General features: G+C 41.3%; 1 protein-coding gene across 1 annotated transcript; it reads left to right on the forward strand.

Moving 5' to 3' along the window:
* The first annotated feature begins 1,152 nt into the window (after positions 1-1,152).
* On the forward strand, positions 1,153-24,740 carry LOC139564561 (intercellular adhesion molecule 2-like). The gene is made up of 12 exons (XM_071384178.1): positions 1,153-1,305; positions 3,120-3,165; positions 8,191-8,277; positions 17,249-17,524; positions 17,605-17,931; positions 18,626-18,700; positions 21,957-22,007; positions 22,516-22,572; positions 23,027-23,056; positions 23,205-23,279; positions 23,414-23,459; positions 24,128-24,740. Exons 1-12 carry the CDS (start codon positions 1,294-1,296, stop codon positions 24,150-24,152), a joined length of 1,107 nt encoding a protein of 368 aa, XP_071240279.1. The 5' UTR covers positions 1,153-1,293; the 3' UTR covers positions 24,153-24,740.
* The last annotated feature ends 331 nt before the right edge of the window (positions 24,741-25,071 follow it).

The raw sequence follows: 25,071 nt of genomic DNA on the forward strand, positions 1-25,071 counted from the left end.
GTGATGATGTTGAATCAACATGGGAAACTAATTGCATTTGAAAAAAATTATCATAAACGTAAGGGTATTTTGTATTTTTTTCAACTAACGTTTAACCTAAATCCAATGACACTGTGATATTTATTTGTTGATTTCACTTTGAATTCACGTTAGTTGACAACGTATGTGCCCAGTGGGGCTATTTTCCTTGTTGTGTTTCTCAGTACAGTACTGTGCTTTTCAATGCACTTTCTTACTGGAAGTTCTGCACTAATTGAATCTGTGAAGGACAGTTCCCTTCCCACTAATCTTTGATGATGCTTAAATGTATGAGTACTGTGAGAATTAAGTATTTTTTTAATTTAAACTTTTTGGGTACAAGAGGATGTCAAAAAGAGAGACATACAGACATGGAGATACATTCAAAAAGAGACATGCAGACACACAGACATGGAGAGAAACATTAAAAAGAGAGACATACAGACACACAGACATGGAGAGAGGCATTCAAAAAGAGAGACATACAGACACACAGACATGGAGAGAGACATTCAAAAAGAGAGACATACAGACACACAGACATGGAGAGAGACATTCAAAAAGAGAGACACACAGACACACAGACATGGAGAGAGGCATTCAAAAAGAGAGACATACAGACACACAGACATGAAAGAGACATTCAAAAAGAGAGACACACAGACATGGAGAGAAACATTCAAAAAGAGAGACATACAGACATGGAGAGAGACATGCAGACACACAGACATGGAGAGAGACATGCAGACACACAGACATGGAGAGAGACATTCAAAAAGAGACATGGAGACACAGACATGGAGAGAGACATTCAAAACGAGACATGCAGACAAGGAGAGAGACATTAAAAAAGAGACACGCAGAAACACAGACATGGAGAGAGGCAGCCAAAAAGAGAGACAAGCAGACAAAGACAAGCAAACACAAACACAATGAGAAAAGAGACAGACAGACAAACACCAGCCGTCAGGGTATAAAACAGACAGACAAGAACCACTAACACAGAGACGATTGAGGCAGACTGACAGTGAGAGAGACTAGTCTGGAAGACAGAGAACAAAAAGAAAGTGGGGAGGCCCACGTGTGAGAGCCAGCAAAGAGAAAGAGTGGGTGAGAGAAAAAAAAAAGTGCAGTAAGCAAGGAATGGAACGAGGAAGTCATGAGCAGAAGGGTGTGGTCGACTAATGGTTCTTAATGGTTCCTGACTGACACACAGAGGAAAGGGACCGTGGATGCTGCCCTGGAACGAGCTCTGGAACTACGCGACAACTCAGGATGGACACCAAGGTGAGCTGAATGACTTTTATTTGGGACTCAAAGAGGAGAGGAGGAAGGGAGGGACATTGGTACTTATGAGAAAGGGAGAGAGTATGATATGTGAAGTGAGAGACAGAGAGAGAGAGAACGTGTGGCGGATGTTCGAGATTGACAGACGGACAGTCAAACAGCCTAGATACACAGAAAGATAAACAGACAATGGGTGAGTGAGTGAGAGAGAGAGATAGCGGCGGCCAGACGGGGTTAGAGGGGTGAGAGAGAGTCTGGTGGGGAGGCTGGGACAGCCCCAGGCGAACAGGCCCTTGCCTTGACATATGCTTCAGACGCTTCAGAGTGAAATTAGGACTGGCGTGACCCGCTAATCTGAGCTGTCAAGCCTCATGATGCCCACTGACATTTACCTGTCACCGCTTCCCCTGCCCTGAGGACATGCTGCCATCAGAATAAGTCAGGGGAGGCATCTCAGCTAGGTACTAATACAACACCAAAACACTCCTCTGGCTGTCAATCCCTCCCTTCTTCCTTGCCTTCATCCACCTCGCTCTCTGCTCTCCATCCCTCTAGAACAAATAATCATTGGGTTCCTGGTTGGTTTACTGATGATGTAATTTTTCTGTATACACACTGCTTTTTCTCAGAACTAAAAGGTTGTCAGGGTGATTGAAATTCTCCTTAGAATGAATGTGTTTACTTGTTTGTATTTTGTGTACGATTACCATATGGTGCAGATGAAGAGTGATTAGAAAAAGCTATTATAACCCTGTACAGTAGTTGTGTGTCTCAGAGAAAGCTCTGAGTAGCACCTGATTGCTGTAAGTGTTGCTGTTATGACAGATCCTCATTCCGCAACTAGATTTTTAATTGGCGACACTAAGGAGTTCCGAGATATGATTTACAGTGTGATGGCTGAGGGAGCGGCGGTAGCAACAATGTACCAAGGAGCATGTGGGAGGATTCCCGTTATAGCCATGGACTCTATCTCATCTCAACACATGACCTCAACCTTCCAATTCTGCTAAATCAGGGCCATGTGCTGTGTGCTAGGTGATGATATGTGTAAGTATACAGAGATCATGGCATTCAGTTGGAAAAATGGAAACAGGGCATCAGTATAATTCCATGGATTAGAAAATGAGAGTGCACTCATCTAGTTTGTATATCGTATTATACATTTCGTTTGAGATTGTCAGCCATCTTCATTGCGTGAAAAATGTGCTTGACTGCACTTAGGTGTGGGGGAGGGAAGTGGTAGAAACAACCGCTATGAGTACAATTTCCTGTGTTTCAAAAGACATGTAGCCTCAGTAACTGACATAAAACCTGTAACACGGCTACTTCCTCTTTATACTGATATTAGTCATGGGCCTACATGAACGCATCCCTTGTTCCACACAGTAGCTCGTAGTGTATGTCTCGTTGTGTAGACTACCATTAGCGAATCATTACAAAACCATTACAGCTACTGTAACGTTAGGGGCTGGTTCTGAAACCTGTTACTCAGCCCTATAATGGGCAGAGTGTGAGTGTGTTTACGTGCAGCGGGAGCACACAAACAAGCAGGGCGTTAATGAAGGTTGATAGATGTGTGGTTGTCATGTGTCTGTTGTAATCTATTGTCGGTATAACAGATGTGCCTGTGTGGCTGCCTCTAAGTGATCTGTATTCATTGCAGTGTCACCTGTGCTGCTTAAGGGCCTTTGCTTATCTTGCAGATTTCCAGCTGTAGTAGTAGTCAGCTTAATGCTGTATTAATTACAGACCCTGCTGAGACTCTGTACCACAATCAATCAATCTCTCACTCACATCTCTCTCACATCTTTCAGATTCAGCTGAGCTGGATGGCAGTATGTCTGTTTCTCACACTACCAGGTAAGCCATGAAAAATAACGATTTCTTTCTCACACATACAGTGGGGAGAACAAGTATTTGATACACTGCCGATTTTGCAGGTTTTCCTACTTACAAAGCATGTAGAGGTCTGTAATTCTTATCATAGGTACACTTCAACTGTGAGAGACGGAATCTAAAACAAAAATCCAGAAAATCACATTGTATGATTTTTAAGTAATTATTTTGCATTTTATTGCATGACATAAGTATTTGATCACCTACCAACCAGTAAGAATTACGGCTCTCACAGACCTGTTAGTTTTTCTTTAAGAAGCCCTCCTGTTCTTCACTCATTACCTGTATTAACTGCACCTGTTTGAACTCGTTACCTGTATAAAAGACACCTGTCCACACACTCAATCAAACAGACTCCAACCTCTCCACAATGGCCAAGACCAGAGAGCTGTGTAAGGACATCAGGGCTAAAATTGTAGACCTGCACAAGGCTGGGATGGGCTACAGGACAATAGGCAAGCAGCTTGGTGAGAAGGCAACAACTGTTGGCGCAATTATTAGAAAATTGAAGAAGTCACCTCGTGGGGCATCAATGATCATGAGGAAGGTGAGGGATCAGCCCAGAACTACACGGCAGGACCTGGTCAATGAAAGAAAACCATTAGTAACACACTACGCCATCATGGATTAAAATCCTGCAGCGCACGCAAGGTCCCCTTGCTCAAGCCAGCGCATGTCCAGGCCCGTCTGAAGTTTGCCAATGACCATCTGGATGATCCAGGGGAGGAATGGGCGAAGGTCATGTGGTCTGATGAGACAAAAATAGAGCTTTTTGGTCTAAACTCCACTCGCCGTGTTTGGAGGAAGAAGAAGGATGAGTACAACCCCAAGAACACCATCCCAACCGTGAAGCATGGAGGTGGAAACATCATTCTTTGGGGCTGTTTTTCTGCAAAGGGGACAGGACGACTGCACCGTATTGAGGGGAGGATGGATGTGGCCATGTATCGCGAGATCTTGGCCAACAACCTCCTTCCCTCAGTAAGAGCATTGAAGATGGGTCGTGCTGTGTCTTCCAGCATGACAACGACCCGAAACACACAGCCAGGGCAACTAAGGAGTGGCTCCGTAAGAAGCATCTCAAGGTCCTGGAGTGGCCTAGCCAGTCTCCAGACCTGAACCCAATAGAACATCTTTGGAGGGAGCTGAAAGTCCATATTGCCCAGCGACAGCCCCGAAACCTGAAGGATCTGGAGAATGTCTGTATGGAGGAGTGGGCCAAAATCCCTGCTGCAGTGTGTGCAAACCTGGTCAAGAACTACAGGAAACGTATGATCTCTGTAATTGCAAACAAAGGTTCCTGTACCAAATATTAAGTTCTGCTTTTCTGATGTATCAAATACTTATGTCATGCAATAAAATGCTAATTAATTACTTAAAAATCATACAATGTGATTTTCTGGATTTTTGTTTTAGATTCCGTCTCTCACAGTTGAAGTGTACCTATGATAAAAATTACAGACCTCTACATGCTTTGTAAGTAGGAAAACCTGCAAAATCGGCAGTGTATCAAATACTTGTTCTCCCCACTGTACACATGCATGCACCCACGGTCAAACACACTGTTCTCATATAAACATACTGTATACACACTCTCTCCCTTCCTCATCTCAAACTAAAACAGGGTCTTCAACCTTTCCTTGCCCTCGGACCCCCGCCCAGGCAAACCGGTGACCCCATCATAAGTTAGCAGAACATGAATGTTAATGACAAGGACAAGTAACCAACATTTCAAAATGAATAGATTTGGTAGATAGGTTTTCATTATTTTGACCTACACACATTATAACTGGAAAAAGTGTAAACTCTAACATAGCCTATTAGTTAGAAAGGTAACTCCAAACTAGGGCTGTGACGATTATAGAATTTTGTGTAACAATTAAATGTAATGCAAATGGCCACAGTTGTCATATTTGTCATTTTTGTTGAAAAATGTTTTGAGCTTTTATTGCATCATAATGCATTTTTAAAAATGAGCTATGACATACCTAATGAATACAACACAGCTTTGGTAACACCCCTGTCTCAAAAACTAATGATTTTGACCACCTTGAACTTTTGGAAACGAAGCTTCTCCTCCCAACTGTGTCGTTCTGCTCGTAAAATTATTACTAACTTCACCCTCTCTATGTATTCATTCTCCTAAAATGAATGTATTAAGATAATTGTGATAACCTCGACTAACCGGTGCCCCCGCAAATTGACTCTGTACTGATACCCCCTGTATATAGTCTCACTATTGTTATTTTACTGCTGCTCTTTAATTACTTGTTACTTTTATTTCTTATTCTTATTCAGATTTTTTAAACTGAATTGTTGGTTAGGGGCTTGTATGTAAGCCTTTCACTGTAAGGTCTACACCTGTTGTATTCGGCGCATGTGACTAATACAATTTGATTTGATTTTGACTTTATTTGATAATTATACAATAGATGTGCCAGTCCCACTCCACATACATGTTGGTTAATAGCAGCTGTTAAGCTGGTTAAAGGTTAGCAATGTGTTGGAAAAAATGTATGACCAAGTCAAAAAAGCTTGCCAGCAGCTAGCATCATTTGCCGCGACTGGTAGTCTTGGGAGCTTTTTCAAAGCCTATGTCAGATACTCCAATGAGTGTAATTAGCTCAATATTAGGAGTTGAGAAAAACAGACATCGTTTAAAAATAAGATATTCCCCTCATTTCTACTGTAGGTATGTAGCACAACATTTGTTTAGTCTGTTGTTGCTAGAGACATTCATAAAAATATACACATTTTTGCAGCTCACCTGCTGTACCTCCACAGACCCCTAGGGTCCTAACAGTCCTGAGTCACTCCAATGAATGTATCTGTTTTTTCAGTGACATCTCTCCTCCTCTGAACCACACTGTAAATATCTAAAATGACCTCACAGGGATTCAGCAACAGAACTGATTTCCCTGTTAGGAAATTGATTCAGTTCTAATCACATTTGCTTGTGGGAACCCAGTGGGCCCATAGTGGGCTTGTAGCGATTCATCATGGAGTGGTTAATTGGAAGGTATTGATGGGGAGTGGAGTGTGTACAAAGGCCTGCTTCTCACGTCTCTCAGGGCCAGGACAATCTACCTCTGTGTTGGCCAGAGCAGCCCCTTCATAACAATGCTGCACTGCCCACTCACAAGACTATTATTATCACAGACTTTGAATACATTCACAGCGCTCTATCTACCCAGCTAGCAATTCTAGGGAAAGAGAACGTAATGTTACCCTTAATGTTCCTTTAAGCAGCCGCACACAAACCTAAGATCACCATGCGCAACGCCAAGCTCGGCTGGAGTGGTGTAAAGCTCGCCGCCATCTGGATAAGTGGAAACACTTTCTTTAGAGTGATGAATTACGCTTTATCATCTGACTGTCCGACAGACGAATCTGGGTTTGGGGGATGCCAGGAAAACACAACCTGCCCCAATTTATAGTGGCAACTGTAAAGTTTGGTGGAGGAGAAATAATGGTCTATCTTTCATGGTTCGGGCTAGGCCCCTTAGTTCCACTGAAGGGAAATCCTAACGCAACAGCATACATTGACATTCTAGATGATTCTGTGCTTGCAACTTTGTGGCAACAGTTTGGGGAATGCCCTTTCCTTTTTAAGCATGAAAATGCCCTCGTGCATAAAGCAAGGTCCATACAGAAATGGTTTGTCGAGATCGGTGTGGAAGAACTTGACTGGCCCGCACAAAGCCCTAACCTCAACTTCATCAAACACCTTTGGGATGAATTTGATCGCCGACTGCGAGCCAGGCCTAATCGCACAACATCAGTGCCCGACCTCACTAATGCTCTGGCTGAATGGAAGCAAGGCCCTGTTAGGCCCTGTCCAGAAGAAACCCTAACCCCTCCTCCTTTGGCACTTATGTAGATAAAACAACTCGATAGGTGTAAGCAATAGGTTGAGTGCACTTTGTAGTAAATCTCAGCTATGTTAAAAGTACACTCAAGAAAAAAACGATTTCATTGATCATAGTAATTCAGGAGTATCATTAAAACAGCTTAACATGCCCCAACAACATTAGACAACTATAAAGAAAGCTCTTAAAATACTGAAATAAGTCAATCAAATCACTGAGATCACAGTACCGTGAACCAAGAGGTTGTGAATTCAAATCCCAGGTGAAGACATGTTGAATAATTATTGTGTAAATGCACATTCACAATGTAATCATCTATTTTAAAGTGTGCAACATGTGTACGTTAAAAACACTATGTTAAAAGCACTGTGTATGTGAATATCCCTAATGTTCACAACAGACAAAGAGCTATAAGTGGTTCACCATTCAGGGCCTTGATTGGCTCGGCAACAGTAACAAGGCGTGATGTGTAATTACACTTTTTTGGGGGGAGAACACTTCTTAGGGACCATCAGGCGACATCCTGACAACTGATACACAGAAATGTTCCAGCAACGTTTAATTGAAACGTGTCTAGAACATTAATATATTATGTTCTGAGAACATGCAACCATGTTCTGTGTATGTTTGGTGGGACGTTGATGGAAAATTCTCATAACACAGAAAACTGGACACATGAATGTTCTTGCAACGTTACCATGAAACGGGTCTAGAACATTGATATTTTAAATTCTGAGAACATGGTAACCCCGTTCTGTGTAAGTTCTATTTGACATTAAGGGAATGGTTTCTTGGAAACATTCCTTGCACATCACCAGAACAGTCCTATGAAAACATTACTTAATGGCCTAATGACACTCTTAAGGGAATGTTCTCTAAAGTTGTGGGAACGTTTGTTGTTAGCTGAGTAACTCCCTCCCTTTGTCCCTCCCACTGGCTGTGTGTGGACACATTCTGAACCCTGGCTGCTGCTAGGAATACATTACTCAATTGTTGTGGAGAATAATTGCAGCAGTAGCTATGTTTTGTGCTTCCGACTGTCTTGTAATGTGTTGTTTAGGTTTTACCCAACTGCTTTGTTTGTGTAATGCTTGAAAAGTCATTTGTTTTCTGTCAACAGGGTCCCTTGCTCAGAGCCCTACCACCACACACCCCAAAATGACTCTGGTGACGAATGTTACTGCCGCTCCCTCTCCAGCCAGAACTGGTACAGTCCCCTTTGTCATTTCTAGATGTTGTCACATGGGGCAATTTCATATTTCTCTGTAGCTTAACTCAAGAACTTCACTCTTAATAGGACCTTCTTTTAAATCTTTTTCACCAGCAGGATGAATGGAAATCAATGTCTGTATACCATGGCAGCTAGATCACCAATGTTTGTAATTACTTTGTCCCCCTCCTAACTGGCTTTGGTTCAGTAGGTGTAATCAATTTGAGGAATTACTGTGACTTGCGAAAGAAGTCACACTTTAAATAATGTATAACTTATTTTGGACTATTTCATTATTGGAACTTGCGACAGAAGAAATCGTACATATTATTTGGAACACTACTCCTCTTACACCGTTTAAGCTAGAAACGCCATTCAACCTTTTAAACATGCAGGCCGGTCAGGACCAGTGTGATTGAAACCATTTATACTTTTGAACCTATTAAGCTTCTAATAAACCTCACCCACTTTAATGGGATTTCTTCTACATTCTAAAGCTCCCATTGTTAAAGAGCCATTGAACATGTCGATTGGCACGTGTGTTTTTCTGTTGCTCATTTGAAAAACAATATTTCAGTCTTGGCAGTGTGTTCCTCACTGATTCCGCATTTGGTTAATGATTTTTGTCCCCCATGAGACACTATAGATGCGGAAGCCTATTGAATGAATTTGAGATAACAAAGTTTTTGCCGAGGATGTTTTAGTTGCGCAGTTTTACATGTAACTAAGGCGTTTGGTGCAGTATTTCTCAAGTAAAAAAATGTGCGACATGTCTTATGTAAACAAAGTCAGAGCTGCTGGGCAGATCTGTCTCACTGTCTATTACATTGAATAGAGAGCAATCACCACAGCTGCTCAGCCTATGTTAGTGGGAAAATGGACATCATCAACTCAAAACCCACCTTTCATTTACCCGTTGTGACGCATGGAGGTTCCAAACTCTGTCGTAGACGAGACTAACTTTATGACCAAAATGATCCTATTTACACTTTGTAGTCAATTTAACACTATAATAACTCTTTCTGACTCATATCGATACCACAAAGGCCCTTTTCAAAGGGATTTTTAAAGGCAGTGACTCTTTAAAAACTCTCCTTCTGAAGCTGTGACTTTCAACATTCTATTCACTGTAAACAAATGTGATTTTTGACACACTTTTGAACCAAATCAGCTACTTTGACCACTTTCCCAACAAGACAAAAACCTAGAGGGTAAGAAATCTTAAAATATCTTCTACCAATCAAACGATATAGCTATTTTAGTTATTAAATCAACTTACTTTTCCTCTCAACTTTTACAAACAACTGACATTTTGACCACTTTCCCAGCAAATATGACACAAACATAGATGGTATGACATATTGACTTCCGGCGCCGACAGAGATGGCCGCCTCGCTTCGCGTTCTTAGGAAACTATGCATTATTTAGTTTTTTTTATGTATTATTTCTTACACTGTTACCCCAGGAAATCTTAAGTCTTATTACATACAGCCGGGAGGAACTATTGGATATTAGAGCAACGTCAACTTACCAACATTATGACCAGGAATACGACTTTTCCGAAGCTGATCCTCTGTTTGATCCACCACCCAGGACAATGGATTGGATCCCAGCAGGCGACCCAAAACAACGGTGCCGCAGAAGGGGCAGACGGTGCGGTCTTCTGGCCAGGCTCCGTAGACAGGCATATCAACCACCACTCCCGAGTATACTACTTGCCAATGTCCAGTCTCTTGACAACAAGGTAGACGAAATCCGAGCAAGGGTTGCCTTCCAGAGAGACATCAGAGATTGTAACATTCTCTGTTTCACGGAAACATGGCTCATTACGTTATCAGAGTTGGTACAGCCACCTGGTTTCTTCATGCATCGCGCCGACAGAAACAAACATCTGTCTGGTAGGAAGAAGGGCGGGGATTTTTGCCTTATGATTAACGAGTCGTGGTGTGATCATAACAACATACAGGAACTCAAGTCCTTTTGTTCACCTGACCTAGAATTCCTTACAATCAAATGCCAACCACATTATCTACCAAGAGAATTCTCTTCGATTATAATCACAGTCGTGTATATGCCCCCCCAAGCAGACACCTCGACGGCCCTGAAATAACTTGGACTCTATGTAAACTGGAAACCACATATCCTGAGGCTGCATTTATTGTAGCTGGGGATTTTAACATGGCTAATCTGAAAACAAGGCTCCCTAAATTTTATCAGCATATCGAATGCGCGACCCGGGCAGGCAAAATCCTGAATCATTGTTGCATACAAAGCCCTCCCTCGCCCTCCTTTTGGCAAATCTAACCACAACTCCATTTTGTTGCTCCCAGCCTATAGACAGAAACTGAAACAGGAAACCTCCGTGCTCAGGTCTGTCCAACGCTGGTCTGACCAATCTGATTCCACGCTTCAAGATTGCTTCGATCATGTGGACTGGGATATGTTCCGCATTGCATTGAACAACAACATTAATGTATACGTTGATTCGGTGAGCGAGTTTATTAGCAAGCGCATCGGGGATGTTGTACCCACTGCGAATATTAAAACCTTCCCCAACCAGAAACCGTGGCTTGATGGCAGCATTCGCGCAAAACTGAAAGCGCGAACCACTGCTTTTAATCAGGGCAAGGCTACCGGAAACATGACCGAATACCAACAGTGTAGCTTTTCCCTCCGCACAGCAATCAAACAAGCTAAGCGTCAGTATAGAGACAAAGTAGAGCCGCAATTCAACGGCTCAGACACGAGAGGTATGTGGCAGAGACTACAGTCAATCACGGACTACAAAACAAAAACCAGCCCCGTCGCGGACCCCGATGTCTTGTTCCCAGAGAAACTAAACAAATTCTTTGCTCGCTTTGAGGACAATACAGTGCCACCGACATGGCCCGCTACCAAAACCTGCGGGCTCTCCTTCACCGCAGCCAACGTGAGTAAAACATTTAAACGTGTTAACCCTCGCAAGGCTGCCGGCCCAGACGGCATCCCTAGCTGTGTCCTCAGAGCATGCGCAGACCAGCTGGCTGGTGTGTTTATGGACATATTCAATCAATCCCTATCCCAGTCTGCTGTTCCCACATGCTTCAAGAGTGCCCCCATTGTTCCTGTTCCCAAGAAAGCTAAGGTAACTGAGCTAAACGACTATCACCCCGTAGCACTCACTTCCGTCATCATGAAGTGCTTTGAGAGACTAGTCAAGGATCATATCCCCTCCACCCTACCTGACACCCTAGACCCACTCCAATTTGCTTACCGCCCCAATAGGTCCACAGACGACACAATCGCAATCACACTGCACACTGCCCTAACCCATCTGGACAAGAGGAATACCTATGTAAGAATGCTGTTCATCAACTACAGCTCAGCATTTAACACCATAGTACCCTCCAAACTCGTCATTAAGCTCGAGACCCTGGGTCTCGACTCCACCCTGTGCAACTGGGTCCTGGACTTTCTGACGGGATGTCCCCAGGTGGTGAGGGTCGGAAACAACATCTCCACCCCGCTGATCCTCAACACTGGGGCCCCAAAAGCTGTTTTACTCATGTTGGCTGCGGTGTAGGAGAGCCCGCTGGTTTTGGTAGCGGGCCATGTTCTCAGCCCTCTCCTGTACTCCCTGTTCACCAATGACTGTGTGGACAAGCACGCATCCAACTCAATAATCAAGTTTGCAGACGACACTACAGTGGTAGGCTTGATTACCAACAACAACGAACGAGACGGCCTACAGGGAGGAGGTGAGGGCCCTTGGAGTGTGGTGTCACGAAAATAACCTCACACTCAACGTCAACAAAACAAAAGAGATGATCATGGACTTCAGGAAACAGCAGAGGGAGCACCCCCCTATCCACATCGACGGGACAGTAGTGGAGAAGGTGGAAAGTTTGAAGTTCCTCGGCGTACACATCACGGACAAACTGAAATGGTCCACCCACACAGACAGCGTGTTGAAGAAGTCACAACAGCGCCTCTTCAACCTCAGGAGGCTGAAGAAATTTGGCTTGTCACCAAAAACACTCAAACTTTTACAGATGCACAATCGAGAGCATCCTGTCGGGCTGTATCACCGCGTGGTACGGCAACTGCTCCGCCCACAACCGTAAGGCTCTCCAGAGGGTAGTGAGGTCTGCACAACGCATCACCGGGGGCAAACTACTTGCCCTCCAGGACACCTACACCACCCGATGTCACAGGAAGACCAAAAAATTAATCAAGGACAACAACCACCCGAGCCACTGCCTGTTCACCCTGCTATCATCCAGAAGGCGAGGCCAGTTCAGGTGCATCAAAGCTGGAACCGAGAGACTGAAAAACAGCTTCTATCTCAAGACAATCAGTCTGTTAAACAGCCACTAACATTGAGTGGCTGCTGCCAACATACTGACTCAAATCTCTAGCCACTTTAATAATTAAAAATTGGAAATAATAAATGTATCACTAGTCACTTTATACAATGCCACTTTATATAATGTTTACATACCCTACATTACTCATCTCATATGTATATACTGTACTCTATACCATCTACTGCATCTTGCCTATGCCGTTCGGCCATCACTCATCCATATATCTATATGTACATATTCTTATTCATTCCTTGTTGTGAAATTGTTAGATTACTTTTTAGATATTACTGCATGGTCGGAACTAGAAGCACAAGCATTTCGCTACACTCACATTAACATGTGCTAACCATGTGTATGTGACCAATAAATTGGATTTGATTTGATATTCGTCTACTTTTCTGCAATTCAAATCTGATATCAGAACAGAAATATCTTCTACCAATCAAACGATGCAGCTGTTTTAGTAAGAGCATCAAGTACTTTTCCTCTCAACCTTTTGAAAGAACTGCCATTTTGACCACTTTCCCAAGTTAGACAAAAACGTAGAGCGTAGGAAATCTTAGTCTACTTCTGTGCTATTCAAATGTGGAATCAGAATAGAATATATTCTACCAGTCAAACGATATAGCTGTTTTAGTAACAACATTGCCAACTTTCTCCTAACTTTTCAGAAGAACTGCATTTTTGCCTGCTTTTCCAACAACTTGGACAAAAACGTAGAGCGTATGAAATCTTCTAGTTCTCTGTTTTTCAAATCTGAAATCAGAACATAAATATATTTTACCAATCAAATCATAGCACTGCGGGAGCAAATAAGACTGATTATGCCACACAGCTCACCCAAACTCAATAAACTAACCCATTATAAGAAACCCCACTGACACAAACCAAACTACAATAGCGACCCCACGTACTGAAGCACCTATGTGAACTGAGCCACAATAACAATTGACCACAATAGTAGAATCGTCAGTTCACCTTCAAAATAAAAGTCTCGCATTGAAACTGATGCAAACGGATACAAATAGTGGATTCATGGCATATTTGGACTAAACAAGGCAAAACAAAGGTTGGATTGAAATTTTACAAAATACAATCATTTGTTTATTTGACAAGTCACCTACTCAGTCAGCTAATTGTGTGTATTGAACATTCATATTGCACTGTACAGTCTAACCTAGGGATTGTGCACTCATGAAATGGGGAATCAGCCTACTCAGTGACACCCACAGGAGACAATTCTGAACAGTTTACACAAATATTAGAGTCTTGGGTTTCCCGTCCTTCTCCTCTGGTAAGTAATTCAGTTAATTGTAAAAAAAAAAAAAAAAAAAAAAAAAAAAGAGTAGGCTATGTGTTTATATTCTAATAGTCGACACGTACAGTGCCTTCCACATTTTGTTACATTACAGCCTTATTTTAAAACGGATTAAATAAATAAAAAATACTCAGCAATCTACACACAATACCACATAATGACAAAGCAAAAACAGGTTTATAGAAATGTTTGCAAATTTATAAAAGATAAAAACAGAAATACCTTATTTACATAAGTATTCAGACCCTTTGCTATGAGACTCGGAATTGAGCTCAGGTGCATCCTGTTTCCATTGATCATCCATGAGATGTTTCTACAACTTGATTGGAGTCCATCGGTGGTCAATTCAATTGATTGGACATAATCGGGCCAAGAACCCGATGGTCACTCTGACAGAGCTCCAGAGTTCCTCTGTGGAGATGGGAGAACCTTCCAAAAGGCAACCATCTCTGCAGCACTACACCAATCAGGCCTTTATGGTAGAGTGGCCAGATGGGAGCCACTCCTCAGTAAAAGGCACATGACAGCTTGCTTGGAGTTTGCCAGACACACCTACAGGACTCTCAGACCATGAGAAACAAGATCCTCTGGTCTGATGAAACCAAGATTGAACTCTTTGGCCTGAATGCCAAGCATCACGTCTGGAGGAAACCTGGCACCATCCCTACGGTGAAGCATGGTGGTGGCAGCATCATGCTGTGGGGATGTTTTTCATTAGCTGGGACTGGTAGACTAGTAAGGATCGAAACAAAGATGAACGGAGCAAAGTACAGAGAGATCCTTGATGAAAACTTGCTCCAGAATGCTCAGGACCTCAGACTGTGGCGAAGGTCCTTCCAACAGGACAAGGACTCTAACCACACAGCCAAGATAACACAGGAGTGGCTTCGGGACAAGTCTGTGAATGTCTTTCAGTGGCCCAGCCAGAGCCTGGTCTTGAACCCGAATGAACATATCTGGAGAGGCCTGAAAATAGTTGTGCAGCAACGCTCCCTATCCAACCTGACAGAGCTTGAGAGGATCTGTAGAGAAGAATGGGAGAAACTCCCCAAATACATGTGTGCCAAACTTGTAGTGTAATACCCAAGAAGACTCTATGCTGTAATCGCGGCCAAAGTGCTTCAACAAAGTACTGAGAAAAGGGTCTGAATGCTTATGTAAATGTGATATTTCAGTTGTATATTTTTCATAAATTCGCAAACAGTTAGAAAAACTGTTTTTACTTTGTCATTATGGGGTATTGTGTGTGGATTGACAAGTGGAAAAAACTGTTTAATCCATTTTAGAATAAGGCTGTAACGTAACAAAATGTGGAAAAAGTCAAAGGTCTGAATACGTCCTGAATGCATTGTATAGTGTAGAGAATTATTTTACCATCTAAAATGATGTGAAATATATTTTCCACAGCCACAAATGTTGTATTGTCAGCTGTTTGAAGCTGGTGTACAAAACTGAAAGCAAAAACTAAACTTGATAACCGGAACCATAGAAATAGTTCACACGGAACTGATTTATCACTTCTTAGACCTGCTTTCAATGAAGAATGACATATCAACAGTGGAAAGAAAAAGTATGTGAACCCTTTGGAATTACCTGGATTTATGCAGAGATTGGTCATAACATTTGATCTGATCTTCATCTATGTCACAACAACAGACAAACAGTCTACTTAAACTAATAACACACAAAAAATGCTACGTTTTCATGTCTTTGTTGAACACACTGTGTAAACATTCACAGTGGAGGGTGGGAAAAGTATGTGAACCCTTGGATTTAATAACTGGTTGACCCTCCTTTAGCAGCAATAACCTTTAACCAAATGTTTTCTGTAGTTGAGGATCAGACCTGCACAACGGCCAGGAGGAATTTTGGACCATTCCTCTTTACAAAACTGTTTCAGTTAAGCAATGTTATTGGGATGTCTGGTGTGAACCGCACTCTTGAGGTCATGCCACAGCATCTCAATCGGGTTGAGGTCAGGACTGACTTGGCCACTCCAGAAGGCGTATTTTCTTCTGTCGAAGCCATTCTGTTGTGATTTACTTCTGTGTTTTTGGTCATTGTCCTGTTGCATCACCCAACTTATTTTGAGCTTCCATTGGAGGACAGAAAGCCTTACATTCTCCTGCAAAATGTCTTGATAAACTTGGGAATTCATTTTTCCGTCGATGATGGCAAGCTGTCCCGGCCCTGAGGCAGCAAAGCAGCCCTAAACCACGATGCTCCCTCCACCAGACTTTACAGTTGGGATGAGGTTTTGATGTTGGTGTGCTGTGCTGTGCCTTTTATTCTCCACACAGAGTGCTGTGTGTTCCTTCCAAACAACTCAACTTTAGTTTAATCTGTCCACAGAATATTTTGCCAGTAGCACTGAGGAACATCCAGGTGCTCTTTTGCAAACTTCAGACGTGCAGCAATGTTTTGTTTTGACAGCAATGTCTTCTTCTCAGGTGTTCTCCCATGAACACCATTATTGTTTAGTGTTTTACGTATCGTAGACTTGTCAACAGAGATGTTAGCATGTTCCAGAGATTTCTGTAAGTCTGAAACTCTAGGATTTTTCTTAGCCTCATTGAGCATTCTGCGCTGTGCTCTTGCAGTCATCTTTGCAGGACGAACACTCTTAAGGAGAGTAGCAACAGTTGAACTTTCTCCATTTATAGACAATTTGTCTTACCGTGGACTGATGAACATCAAGGCTTTTAGAGATACTTTTGTAACCCTTTCCAGCTTTATGCAAGTCAACAATTCTTAATCTTAGGTCTTCTGAGATCTCTTTTCTTTGAGGCATGGTTCACATCAGGCAATGCTTCTACTGAATAGCAATAGTTTTTTAAAGGGCAGGGCAACTCTAACCAACATCTCCAATCTCGTCCAGGTTAGCTGTCTCCTGACTCCAATTAGCTTTTGGAGAAGTCATTAGCCGAGTGGTTCGCATACTTTTTAAAACCTATACTGTGAATGTTTAAATTATATATTCAATATAGACAAGAAAAATACAATAATTTGTGTATGACCAATTTATGCAGAAATCCCGGTAATTCCAAAGGGTTCACATAATTTTTCTTTCCACTGTATAACTCACATATCCATGTGAATTTGGTCAGGTCGCCCAAAAAGTTGCATTTTGCTGCTTTAACGTTACTGATTAGAAACTGTGTTCCGAAAAAGGCCATTAATGCAACCTATTATTTATTTGTTTTGCATTCTAGGCCTATACTTGGGATATATTTTTTGTTTAAGCTAAGTCTGCTTGAGAAAGTAAATTATATGATTATGGTCTCTGTTATGCTCTGAACTGTAGGTGCGCCTACACATGCCTCCTGTCCTGTCCTGTTGCTCAACCCTCCCAGAGTAGTGGTGAGATATGGGGACTCAGTCTCAGTCAACTGCACATCATCCACAGACCCCGAGGGGATGGGGTGGGAGGCCACGTTCGGAGGTACAGTTGTGCAAGGAAATGTAAACTTTGTCACCTGGACTGTGAGAAGCCTCATGGACTGGACAATAGAACCTAAATGCTACGTCAATCCACAAAATGGAAGTCAGTGTACTGAGATTCTCCCTGTCATTCTCTACAGTAAGTTATTTTTCTTATATTTGTGAGTTTTGTCAGTAAAATCCATTATATTTCACTATATGTAACTATTTTGTCTCTAGAGACTCCAGACAGCGTGTCTATCTCTCCTCTGAGCCACTCTGGTCCAATGATGGAGGGGAAGGAGTACCAGCTGCAGTGTGACATCCAGAACATCGCTCCTCTACAGAACCTGGTTGTGAGGTGGTACAAAGGGAATGAAACTATAGAGACTCAAACGTTTAATGACTCCACAAAGGAACTAGTGAATATGTCCTCCACTATCACCATCACCCACAAAAGATATGAGGGTGAAGTAGAGTACAGATGTGAGGCAGAGCTGGACCTGGGACCAGAGGGACCAAAACCTTCTGCCTTGTCATCAAAACCTCTTAATGTTACTGTTTACTGTAAGTCTTTTTGTTTCCTTTTGGGGGTTGGTGGAATAAAGGGACTTGTTAACGGGCTGAGGAACTATTCTATTCCACATACTATCTTCTACCAATCAGATTATAGCACTGGGGGAGCACATAAAACTGATTATGCCACACAGCTCACCCCAACCCACTAGACTAACCCACTATAACAACTCCCACACTCACTAACCAAACTACAATAGTCACCCCACTTACTATAGCTAACCCATGGCCTACCTACCTAAAACATTCTGAATTACTACTACAATGTACTGCTACTAGTACTTCTGGGCCACTTACTACTACCTAGTCTCCCACTAAAGGCTACTATAGCTATTTATAAAACAGTCACTGCCTCTACTATACCAGCCTCAATTTATCAACACTAACAAACTTCTAAACTTTTTCCACTAGATGCAAAATAATAGCCTACAACTTTTATAATTCCTTATGACTAAAAGTGTAGTAGTTATTTATGATGAAATATGCACTTTTGACTATGTTTCACTACTTCCCATTTAACATTTAAATGCCTCAATTTAAAGGATGTACCACTTATTTCTAACTTGTTGTAGTTATTTGGAAGCTATGTTTTGTGCTTCCGACTGTCTTGTAATGTGTTGTTTAGGTTTCACCCAACTGCTTTGTTTGTGTAATGCTTGAAAAGTCATTTGTTTTCTGTCAACAGGGCCCCTTGCTCAGAGCCCTACCACCACACACCCCAATCGATCGGTGAAAGTGACTCTCTCTCCAGCCAGAACTGGTACAGTTCTCTTTGTCATTTCTAGATGATGTCACATGGGGCTATTTCATATTTCACTGTATCTTTCCACCTGTCACAACTCACCGTTAATCTCAAGAACTTCACTCTTAATAGGACCTTCTTTTAAATCTTTTTCACCAGCAGGATGAATGGAAATCAATGTCTGTATACCATGGCAGCTAGATCACCAATGTTTGTAATTACTTTGTCCCCCTCCTAACTGGCTTTGGTTCAGTAGCTGTAATCAATTTGAGGAATTACTGTGACTTGCGAAAGAAGTCACACTTTAAATAATGTATAACTTATTTTGGACTATTTCATTATTGGAACTTGCGACAGAAGAAATCGTACTTATTATTTGGAACACTTCTCCTCTTACACCGTTTAAGCTAGAAACGCCATTCAACCTTTTAAACATGCAGGCCGGTCAGGACCAGTGTGATTGAAACCATTTATACTTTTGAACCTATTAAGCTTCTAATAAACCTCACCCACTTTAATGGGATTTCTTCTACATTCTAAAGCTCCCATTGTTAAAGAGCCACTGCACATTTCGATTGGCACGTGTTTTTCTGTTTCTCATTAGAAAAAACAGATTTCAGTCTTGGCGGTGTGTTTCCTGACTGATTCCACGTTTGGTTAATGATTTTTGTCCCCCATGAGACACTATAGATGCAGAAGCCTGTTTCCCTTCTTCAAAGTTCTAAGAATTAATCTAAGATAACTCAAGAAATAGGAAATAACTTTGAAGTCTTTGCAGAGGATGTTTTAGTTGCGCAATTTTACATCTAATTAAGGTGTTTGGTGCAGTATTTCTCAAGTAAAAAAATGTGCGACATGTCTTATGTAAACAAAGTCAGAGCTGCCGGGCAGATCTGTCTCACTGTCTATTACATTGAATAGAGAGCAATCACCGCAGCTGCTCAGCCTATGTTAGTGGGCAAAAGGACATCAACTCAAAACAACTTTTATTTACCCGTTGTGACGCACAGATGTTCCAAACTCCGTTGTAGACGAGATGGACTTCATGACCAAAACTATCCTATTTACACTAGCATAACTGTTTCTGACTCATATCGACACCACACAGGCCATTTTCAAGGGGATTTCTAAAGGCAGTGACTCTTTAAAAACGACCATTCTGAAGCTGTGACTTCTAACATTCTATTCACTGTGAACAATGTGATTCTGACACAAATCAGCTACTTTGACAACTTCCTCAACAAGCTAAACAAACTTAGAGGGTATGAACTCTTAGTCTACTTCTCTCCTATTTCAATCTGATATCAGAACAGAAATATCTTCTACCAATCAAACGATACAGCTGTTTTCGTAATCAAATCAACTACTTTTCTTCTCAACTTTTACGAACAACTGAAATGTTGACCATTTTCCCAGCAAGTAAGACACAAATGTAGAGGGTATGACTTATTGGTCATCAAAACCTCTACATTTTACTGTTTACTGTAAGTCTTCTGGTTTCCTTTTGGGGTTGGTGGACTAAATTGACCTTTTAACGGGCTGAGGGTCTATTCCTTTCCACATACTATCTTCTACCAATCAGATTATAGCACTGGGGGAGCACATAAGACTGATTATGCCACACAGCTCACCCCAACCCCCCACAGTCATTAACCAAACTACAATAGTGACTCCACTTACTGTAGCTAACCCATGGCCTACCTACCTAAAACATTCTGAATTACTACTACAATGTACTGCTACTAGTACTTCTGGGCCACTTACTACTACCTAGTCTCCCACTAAAGGCTACTATAGCTAATTATAAAACAGTCACTGCCTCTACTATACCAGCCTCAATTTATCAACACTAACAAACTTCTTCCTCTAGATGCAAAATAATAGCCTACAACTTGTATAATTCCTTATGACTAAAAGTGTAGTAGTCTGACTGTAGTTATTTATGAGGAAATATGTACTTTTGACATATTTCACTACTTCACTTAAGTAAACATTTTAAATACCACAATTTAAAGGATGTATCACTTATTCTGACTTGTTGTAGTTATATGGAATACCACTCCTCTTACACAGTTTAAAATAGAAATTCCTGTCACGTCTGTCGTTTAATGAGTGGACCAAAGCGCAGCGTGAGTAGATTTCCACATATTTATTGAGATGAAACTTCAAACAACAAATAAATAAACAAACATGCAGTTCGTAGCGCACATAGCACTAGACAAAACAATATCCCACAACGCAGGTGTGAAAAGGACCACACTAAGTATGATCCCCAATTAGAGGCAACGATCATCAGCTGCCTCCAATTGGGAACCATACTCACACCAACATAGAAAATAAAACCTAGAAAACCCCCTAGTCACGCCCTGACCTAAAACACCATAGAGAACCCCGAGGGCTCTCTATGGTCAGGGCGTGACAATGGCATTCCATCTGGATTAAGTTTCTTTCATAAAACGTTTACTTTTTTAACTATTTGACTTTTTGTCCTCCTAAAACAACTTTATCCACTGTAATGAGATTTTTTCAACATTCTAAAGCTCCCATTGTTGAAAATGACTTCCAACATTCTATTCACTGTAAACAATGTAGCTTTTGACACAAGTCAGCTACTTTCCCAACAACTTAGACAAAACCGTAGAGGCTATGAAATCTTAGTCTATTTCTCTGCTGTATAAATCTGAAATCAGAACTTCTACCAATCAAAATTAGCTAAAGTTACCTGATGCGAGCTAACTAGTCAACCCAGACAGAAGCGCAAAACAAACAATAATATATTTAAAAAGTGGTCATTACTTTAGTGTCAATTTCAATCAGGCACTGACGTCATCTACCTAAAAAAGACAGATATCCATCCAATTGACCAGTGAGTATTATCAAGCTGTGAGCTTTTTCATGCTGTGATGTCACAATCACAGCCAATCACAAGTTTAAAAATGTGCTCACAATAATCATTGAATGTGAGCTATGTCACGCTGTGGGCATTTTTACATGACACCCCACACTCCAGTAATAAGGTTGATATAGCAGTCTATCAAAGTAATCAGACCTGATATTTTAATATATTTAACTTTGACTATATTTCACTGCTTCACTTAATGAAAACCTTTCAAACTTTTTCAACTACCACACAAATCATTTTAAAGAGCTGAAGCAAGTCACACAATTTTATTTCATATAAAATTACTAAAATTACAGTTCAAATTGTGTGGCCTTGCCACAGACCAAGGCCACACTTCTAACTCAATGTCATCCTCTCTGCTTTTCTCCTCAGCTCACACAAACAAGTCAACAACACCCACGGCTAAGTCCTTAACCACCACAGGTAAATAACAAACCTCTTATTCCCTCCTTGACATATAGGAATTACCTGTTCCCTGAAAAATAAACACTCCTATTGGTAGTCCCTGAAACGCACTGCAACAGAGCTATAGTGAATGGATGCTTTGCTATCAAGAAAATCCCATAACCAGGTCTGTCTTTCACGTCAAGGGTGCATGCAATTTAAAATCAAATTAGCTCTGTAATTAGCAAATGTTACATTCCCCTTTCTCGTTAAGATAGACAGACAGTGGATTTTACAGCACCTGACAGGGACACCACTGATACGCTTTAAAAAGTGTAATTAGACTGACCCGATTTCCTATGAGAGTTGTGCCATTTAAATATGCAGAAATTCTATAAAAAAAAGGGAGTGGAACATAAAAGGAATGCACCTGGAATTTAATGAGATGTAATTATGTACAGGTCCATATGACAGAGATAAGGACTCAAAATGTTGACACAGAAAATGTTCTTTTTTATAATCTCTCGCTCTCTCTCTCTGTCCATAGTGACACCATCTCCAACCACCTCTGAAAATACCTCCGTCGTTTCTCCTGTTGCCTGGGGTAACAAAGGCATTTCCTAGCCTAACTTTGCCTTAAATCTGGAGGGGTTTTCTGAGTTTTGTTATTGTTATCTCACAGCAAATTTGACAGTATCACAATTCCCCGTCTCCCAAACAAAACCCTTGGAGGAGTTGGGAAACAGAAACAGAGCACCTCAGCTCACTTTCTCTAACTTGTCCTCAGATTAATGCTTGATTGTGGCTGATGTAAGAGATAAGAAGTCTCCGAGTGTGTCCCTCTGCGCTGTGCAGGCTTACATAAGGGTTGAGATGTGGCTTCAACAATACATCAACTGGACCAGACCGCTCTGTTGTCATCTCATTGTGTTGTTGTTCTCATGTGACCCACCTCTCTCTTTTTTGCAGGAATATAGGCTACTTATTCTCTAAAAACATACAATGCAAGTACTGTCTTTAAAACAACTAAGTGATATTGTATTTTTCTTTGATCACAGACGCAAAGTGGGATGAACCATTCAGTTATGGTAAGAGGATCTGACTTTTTCCAAAGTTAACAAATACAATGATTAACCAAGCAGCTAAAATCCACTTATCAATACCACAATGCCTTCAAACATGGGTTACAATCACATGGTAATAGATTAATCTATGTGTCACTGTGTCTATGCTCAGACTACTACTTCCTCCGTGTTGTTGGTCTGTCTATGGCTGCAGCGCTCTTCAGCCTGGGTATTATGGTCATTAGCTGTGAGTAGAAAACATTTACCCTCCGTGTCTTTTCTTTGTCGTATTCACGCTGTTAATACTGTACTGTTATCATAAAAACAGCTATTTCTATCCCTTTTATTGTCTTCCTCTCTCTCTCATTCTCTATCACACAGGTGGTAAAGTATGCCGGATGCCTAGGTGTCATGTGGGCACAGGGAAGTGAGTAGTCCTCTTTAGCCACTTATATCAATGTGACACGCACTCATGCACACATTCAGTATACACCCAACCACACATGTCACCTTCAGCTTCACATACTACAACTGACAAAACTGTGGCAACGCTTTTGTGGCTGTGACCTCATTATGGAACACAGGTCCAATCATGCAACAGTATTTGTAATGGAAGTGTTCCAGTGAAGTGACTGACTATAAAGGGACAAGGTAAAAAGCCAAGTGGACCAGCAGGGTTGCAATGGTTAGGGATATCATTCTGTGTTGGTATTGAATGCCACTGTATTCTATCTATACCATGAGTGAGGATCTGTGTGCCTAAATTAGTTTATGTAGATACAGTACTGTGAACATGGATAAATCACTGTATAGAGTAAGTGTTTAAAGTCAGACTGACATCAGTCATAATCACTGAATGGACTGCTGACATAGATCCTATTGTTGACAAATGGCTTAAAGCATTGTTTGGCTGTAATCGATTGGTTCGTCAGCCATGTACAGTTCTGTAAAAGAAAAGTGCATTGTTTGATGAATTGATGTTAGAATAATCAATGTTTGATTCATTTAAATTTGATTATCTGACCTGAGATGAATTGACCCTGGATACTGTAAATGGACATTTCATTAATTGACGTCATGTGTGTTTTTTCCCAGGTCATACCAAGTGGCCAGAGAGTAGTGAGGGGACAAACGTGTTACTGAGTGGCCTCAAGACACCAAAAGAGTTCATCAGAGGGACATGGAGAAACAACACTGATACAACAGACATTATCGACCATGTGCGTGTGTATGTTTGAGTTTGAGTTTATTTTATTTTTACAGGGACAGTGCACATTATGTGTGTGTGAAAACGTTGTTGGACAAAACTCTGCGTCTGTCATTTCAGAGATGAGAACGTGATATGTGTTTCATGTGCCTTTCCCACAGACTGCAAGTGAGACTCACTCAACATTATGAAATTACCCCTCCCTCACTTTTCTAAAGACGTACCTGTAGTTTTGAATGCAAGTTTTATTATACTTTGGCAGTCATGTTTCTATGTATATTTTCAAATGCTTACAAAATGTTACAGAATACATACTGTAGATGTTACGTAGCTCAGAGGCGCCCCCAAGAGCACTGGAAGAGGTACTGATCCTTTTTTCTCTCTGATATTCCAGAGACAGCAATTTCATGCCTAGCTTTTCACAGATCATTGTGTAGATTTTATCTGTAGATTTGTCACCAACTTGGATGATATTTTCTCTAATAAATCACATACATGTCCTGTTCATGGTCTCATTTCCACAGATATTATGGAGGTCCATCATGCCTCTGACAGCCTCATCTAACCGAACAGTCCCTCTGGTTCCGGGTAGGGAATTGCCAATACTACATGCCACAGGGACAATACTGACATAGGTGTCTGAGAGGCTTCCCTGTTCTACATTTAAAGGGAAAATTTACTCAAACTATATTTGGGTATTTTTTTCCATTAATGCACTGTTAATACAGTTCCAAAATGTTTTACATGTCAGCAGTCAAGATATTGGACTTTGAAGAAGCATAGTGTCACTGGCCACATCATGATTGTTCTTATAACAGAACAGAAAGGTGGA

This window comes from Salvelinus alpinus, chromosome 35, assembly GCF_045679555.1.
Source record: "Salvelinus alpinus chromosome 35, SLU_Salpinus.1, whole genome shotgun sequence".
Lineage (NCBI taxonomy): Eukaryota > Metazoa > Chordata > Actinopteri > Salmoniformes > Salmonidae > Salvelinus > Salvelinus alpinus.

Bases quoted from the DNA above. Each gene is read 5' to 3' on its own strand.
- LOC139564561 (XM_071384178.1), top strand. The intron at 8,278-17,248 runs GTACAGTCCCCT...TCTGAACTGTAG, and splicing joins TCCCTCTCCAGCCAGAACTG to GTGCGCCTACACATGCCTCC. The intron at 22,008-22,515 runs GTAAATAACAAA...CTCTGTCCATAG, and splicing joins TAAGTCCTTAACCACCACAG to TGACACCATCTCCAACCACC.